Source organism: Malaclemys terrapin, chromosome 8 (genome assembly GCF_027887155.1).
Source record: "Malaclemys terrapin pileata isolate rMalTer1 chromosome 8, rMalTer1.hap1, whole genome shotgun sequence".
Classification (NCBI taxonomy): domain Eukaryota; kingdom Metazoa; phylum Chordata; order Testudines; family Emydidae; genus Malaclemys; species Malaclemys terrapin.
The window spans coordinates 77,211,635-77,217,634 of NC_071512.1; the positions used below are offsets into that span (position 1 = coordinate 77,211,635).

Sequence of the window (6,000 nt, forward strand, 5' to 3'; positions counted from 1 at the left end):
AGTTCTAAAGCCGAGAGATAATTTTTTTAAGATATATGAAATTCTTGATCCTAAATAACATACACTATGAATTTTTTTACATCTTTGCTTTAGAGCAGTGTATAAACTGGTTCAGGCTATAAAATAATAGTTATGCAACATGTTTATCCAGTAGCCCATAGCATCAAAGACCATATGCTACAGAGTAAGAAGCACAAAAACAGCAACAGTGTGATTTGCAATAGATGATCTGAGTAGCATTAAATTTCTATAAACAGCCTCTTAGAACAGTGAAAATGCTGCTTAACTCACACACAAGTTGGCCACAGTCTTATTTTCATTGGTTGGATGGGGCTAAATTGTGATAAATAAGAGACAAGCCCAATCTACAACAACTACTTCTACTTTGCAGGAATTAATTATCCAATTAAATACCAAATTAACTGGAAATACAAAAGCAATAAGGCATTTGCTATGAATCAGTGTATGTTACACCATCTAATGTATAATATAACTGATACCTCCAGTTTCTCCAATCCTTGTAATGACGATAGCAAGAACAAAAGCTGTAGCCATAAAATATGTGAAATGGTATTTCTAGGGAAAAAGGAAATATAGAAAAAAATATGTGCTCAGTCATTACCTTTGTAGCCAGGCCAGCCAGGCCTGGCACCAGGAAATATGCAAGCATGTTACTCTTCTTCTAAAACCACAGGATGTCATGTTAGCTCATAGCTATTAACAGTGCACAGGGTTTTTCCCTGCATATGGCGATCTGGCTTTAAGATTAAGGCCCAATCCTTGCAGTGCAATCCTCACATGGACAAATAAGTCTTATTTGTTATCAACAATGCCCGGTGAGGGGCTGAGCATCCTTAACTCCAGCTGATTGTAAAAGAAGGTGTGGGTGCTTGGCGCTGTGCAGGTTCAGGTCCTCTGTGGTGTAAGTGAGGGTCTGGAGAATTGTACTGGACAAAACTTAAACTTACTCCACAATCTGAGAAAGTGAGAGACATAGCCAAACATATCTTGGAAAAAGTGATGAAAAACTCAGCTGGGGTTTATTCTGTCTTTAAATTTAGTTTTCCAAGTACCCTGTAGAATCTTTAGTTCTTTCTCTCACATTCAGACAGTTCATGGGTATATCTGACAACACACACAAGCTGACATTGCACACACAAAACCAGTTCTCCAGTTCATCTGCTTTAGAAAAAACATGTTAAAATAATATATACGCTTTAACACATGTGGCATTCAAAAGGGTGACTGGGAAATGCAAACAGTAAAGAGCAGCTTTAAAGAGTATTGTTAGTGGAAAGGCACATCTTTTTGCTGGGGTGATTCCTATTTTCTTTAAAACAATATTACATTGCTGTGGCTTTAATTTTGCCGTTCTATAATCACTCAACAGTCTATTGAGCTGCCTGGAAATAATGAACAGTGTGTGTGCATGTGTGTATGTTTGGGGAAATGTGTTCATTCCCAAATCTAGTCCCCTTCAGTTAGGGGTAGTCCATGGGTGACAAAGTCCCTTGTCCCAAGTCTGAGTGGGGTTTCGCTTTTTGTTCAGAAATGTGCTAGTGGTAGAGAGGAGGAAGGCCGGGGAGTTCTGCGTGTTTGCATGTAGCCATAACAGAGTAAGCCATGTAGAGGCTAATGCAGCATCTTATTGATTCCCTCTTGGATTCTGCCCCAATCCCAGGTGCTGATAGCTGCAAACTGTTCCTGAAGCAGGAACTCCAGAGAGGTAGTCCCACTGCTGGGAAGGGTGTATTTTCCAGGTCCACCTTGGTAGCTGACCAGCCCACTCCACTCAGAGATGTGCTGTTCAGTCACTATATGTTCTAATACTTGGGCTGCATTCTCTGTGGGTTTCCCATGAGCAGCTTGGAATAACATCTCCCTTTGCCACTAGGGCACCACAAAAACAGTGATGTCCTTCAAAATGTGAAAGGCGTGAAATGATAGAAAAAGCCTTTTGTAGCAAGGCCACTGGCCGCCCACCCACCCACTTTTCAACCTAAGTAGTTATGTAATCCTTATAAAACAAACAGCTTATAATTTTAAACTTACCACCGTCTCTGCACTTCTATAACTGCAATTAACCAGGCTGTGTCCAGGGAGATTCTGTGGCCTGAAACATCCCTTTCACAATATATTGCAGTTCACTTTTGAAATGTCCTTGAAATTCCACAAGAATTAATTCTGAGCTCCTCCTTGAGCTATTTGAGACAATAACCCTCTGTGTCTTGTCCTATTCAGGCGCCTTGAACTTTACTGGCTGCTGTACCTCCTTGAGTCAACATACCTTCTCAAGAAGAAGTGTTTCTGTGATGAGCTTATGCTCAAAGTTCTTGAGAAGGCTGACAAGCGCATCCAGGTGCAGAAGCAGAGGGACTTAAGACTGGAGGAAAGGCCTGCCAAGAGGTGAGAGGAAAGGCTGAGGCCCACCGCACAGCTAGAGGGCAGGGTTTCATCGTGGGAGAGGCACTTGCAACATGGGTCCTGGAACAGGAATGGCGGCTAACGGAGGAGGACAGAGCTCAGCAGAAAGAATTGTTTGGGTTGCTCATCTCTATCATGGCCACAAGATTACCAGGTCTTGCTGCCTCTGCTTCACCACAGCCTGATGCTCCTGCAATGGACCCTCAGTCCAGAAATAGCCTGGACAACTCCATGTGTGGGTGGCCCATGCAATTAGATCCCAGGAGTGGCTGGACAGGGCAAATAACCCCATGCAGCCTTCCTTCTTGATCTCCTCTCCTGTGGACACCTCCTTCCCCCTACAAAGTTTATGGAACATGAGGCAAGGAAATGGGAGGCCAGGAGACATGCAAGCGGTAGGAGGTTTCTGTCATGTTTGCTCTGGTTAATGCACTTCTTTGTTTTGGAAATGTTCTTTTGTAACTGGTGTTTGGCTGTTGCAATGATAGCTGGCCTGCCTGGCAATGGGTGACTGCTGTATTGTTTAACACTTAGTTACAAATAAAGCCTTTTATGTCATTAAGCAAGTTCATTGCTATCACTGCATCTTATCATACAATCATGATTTGAAATAAAACACACGATCAGGCGCAATTAGACATTACTAAGCAAAGGCTATTCCTCTATACAGTTAGGTACTGCAATTCACACTTCAATCACTGCCTTATATGGCCCCATGCTGTGAATCATCTCTACCCCTGCACTTAAATTCTTATAGTGTATTTCCCAGAGTGTCCCCCTCCCCCCGCACCTCACCTTCCTCAACATGCCAGGGGGGTTGAAAATATTTACCAGAGCGCTGCTCCAGACAGCTCCGGCTGAATTAAAGCCCTGCCGCCCCCAATTCATAATTCATCACGTCATTCATAAATACATTGCATGGCACTCAAGCCCCCCCACCTCCCAAACATTGAATCCCCCGCAAATTAATTAGCCCTATCCCCCCAACAAGCACATTCTGAGAGGTACTTTTCCTCCTCTTCCATTGGACCATGCAAATTCTTAAGTGGGAACACAAAGCATCCCTGATTTCTGTTCCCTAAGTACATCCAGCTCCAGCTGTGGTAGGTGCACTTTCTGGCTGAGTGCACCGATTTAGCAGCCCCTCGCTGCCATTGGGCCATTCAGGGGGAAATGGCTCACCTCTGGCTTCACAGAGATTGTGAAGAGCACAGCAAGCCACAGTGTTGCAGATAGCACTGATGACACTGGCATCCAAACGGGTCTCTAGACATCTCCAATGGGATTTCAGTTGGGCAAAAGCACATTCAACAACCATTCTACACCTGGTGAGTGTGTAATTAAATTGCCTTTGGCCAGGGCCTCTGAAATCAGGATACGGTTTCATAAGCCAAGGCAAAAGAGGGTATGTAGGGTCCCCCAGAATAACAATGAGGACAGTAGCTCTGTTTATGACAAGATCATTTGGTGGGAATAGTGTCCCATCCTGTCTATGCATGTAGACTCCTGATCAGCAAAAACTCTGGCATCACAAACTTTTCCAATGCAGCCCCTGTTGACATTCAGAAATTGCAGTAGCCCTCTTTGTGGTTTATGCACTTATGTTCCTTGAGGAGGGCAAACTATGGGCACACAAGTCCCATGGCCCTGATGCAGTCTGGAAACCCCAGTCTCTCTAAGCCAGCAATTACCACAGGAATATTAGTTATGCCCACCACTGTGTGGTAAACCACCCACCTCAGAAACCTCTACCACCACTTTACCCACAGTCAACTTGCCAACACCAAACTGGTTGGCAACAGACCTGTAGCAGTGTGGGGCAGTCAACTTCCAGCCGGCTCTAGCAACCCGCTTCTGGACAGACAGTGGTGGCCTCATTTGTGTCTTCACACTAGAGGGTCGGGCGGCAAGCGGCTCACAAAGTGCCAGAAATGGAGCTTTCTTTGTGCGGAAGTTCTGGACTGACTGCTGGCCATCCCATGGCTGCATGATGATGTGAGCCCACCAGTCTGGGCTTGTGGCCCTGTGCCAGAAGCTCCAGTCTACGTAGGGGGCATAAGTGGGTATAGGGTGTGTACGGAGCAGCATCACCCAGTGCTAGTCTGCCATGCCAGGTTACTTGTCCTCTGCCACCACCTTCTGCTCCATCTAAAGCTCTGTCAAGTGCCTTTGGTGGGTCAGAAAATGGTGCCAAAATGTCCACCAGCGCCTCTGGGAATTGCTGCCCATTTCCTGACACAAGAATGAAAGCGCAAACCAGAGACCTGCTTGAAATGGGGTCTCCTCCATGATGCTTGGCAGGCCGTATTGGCGGGTTGTTCAAACTTCCTGTAACATGCAGGGTGGGCAGTAAAGTTTTCCTACAGTGCCCTATGGACAAAGGGCTACAGTGGCCACATTTTGGGCGGCTTCTAGGGACACTGGGATATGGTTGGTTTGACGCAGATCTGCATGCTTCAGTGTGGATGCCAGAGGCCCGGGTACGAGCCTGGGTTAGAAAAATTTTAACATAAGGTTAAGCATCAGTGTATATGCTCAGGCCCCAGGTTCTCTAACATGGGTCAGCAGACTTGAGTGCCATAAACAGTGGGCTTACATTGCAGTGTAGGGACACCCAATGAGAGTTAGGTGCCTAAATACCTTTGAGGACCTGTGCCTTAGAGCTTATCAGGAAGTTAAGGTTCAACCAGAGCGCTCTGTAAAAACATCTCCAGGGTAGTCAGCTGGGGAGAGCCTCTGAGAAGGCACAGGGCCATAGCTAGGGGTTAGTGGTAGCTTGTTGGTTGTTGCCGCTGAGCTGTATGTCAAGTTTTTCTGATTGTGTAAAAGCCTTTTGATTGATTGTTCCCCCCCTCCCCCCGTGGAATCGTGTCAGCCGGACAGAGGACATAGAGTTGGGAAGAAAACTCCTCTGTTGGACCAGGTTGCCCAACACTTGCAGTTTATGCTCTCCTTGCCTTCAGTGGGAGTTATGTGCACAGAAAGTCTTCGAGTTTGGCCCCTTTTAACCATAGCAATTTTATGTTCATTCTGTGCATCATTCCCTCACGACCTAGTGCCTCACTGAGTGAAATGATTGGGCAGCTTTTCAGTGTTTCACTACAGTTGCACTGTTGTTAATGCAATTCATCATCATCATCCATCCTATATGATCCACAGTAGGCGTGAAGCTGCAGGCTTCACCCTCCCATGAGCCCACTGTGCAGAAAGTCAATGCTATTATTTATTATTATTATTTCTAAATCCAAGGTATCTCTGGTCTTTCTGCAATGTGTTTCCCCAGAAATGCATCATAATTCTGGCAGGCGGGGGGGGGGGGGGCGGGCGGAGGGGAACAGGCTAAAATCCCTACACTGCCAACAAGACCCTGTGGAGGTCTAAAGAGCCAAATTCTCATTGACAGTCAATGGGATTTAGGTTCCTAAGGGCCTAAATTATTTCTGAAAATGATACAGTGTATGTCTGCAGTTGGAGCTGGCTGTGTAATTCTCAGCTCCAGTAGACATACTGGCACTAGCTCTTAGTGGGCTAGTGCACTAAAAATAGTAGCATTGCTGTGGGGACCCAGGTGGCAAG

At 45.8% G+C, this 6,000-nt stretch overlaps 1 protein-coding gene across 1 annotated transcript in view; it reads left to right on the forward strand.

Annotated features, from left to right (window-relative positions):
* Positions 1-2,986, forward strand: part of EVI5 (ecotropic viral integration site 5) — a 142,738-nt gene extending 139,752 nt beyond the window's left edge. The window contains exon 23 of the mRNA XM_054036622.1: positions 2,242-2,986. Coding sequence (XP_053892597.1) covers positions 2,242-2,250 — 9 coding nt within the window. The 3' untranslated portion in view covers positions 2,251-2,986. The remainder of the gene's footprint in view (positions 1-2,241) is intronic.
* Positions 2,987-6,000: the final 3,014 nt, after the last annotated feature.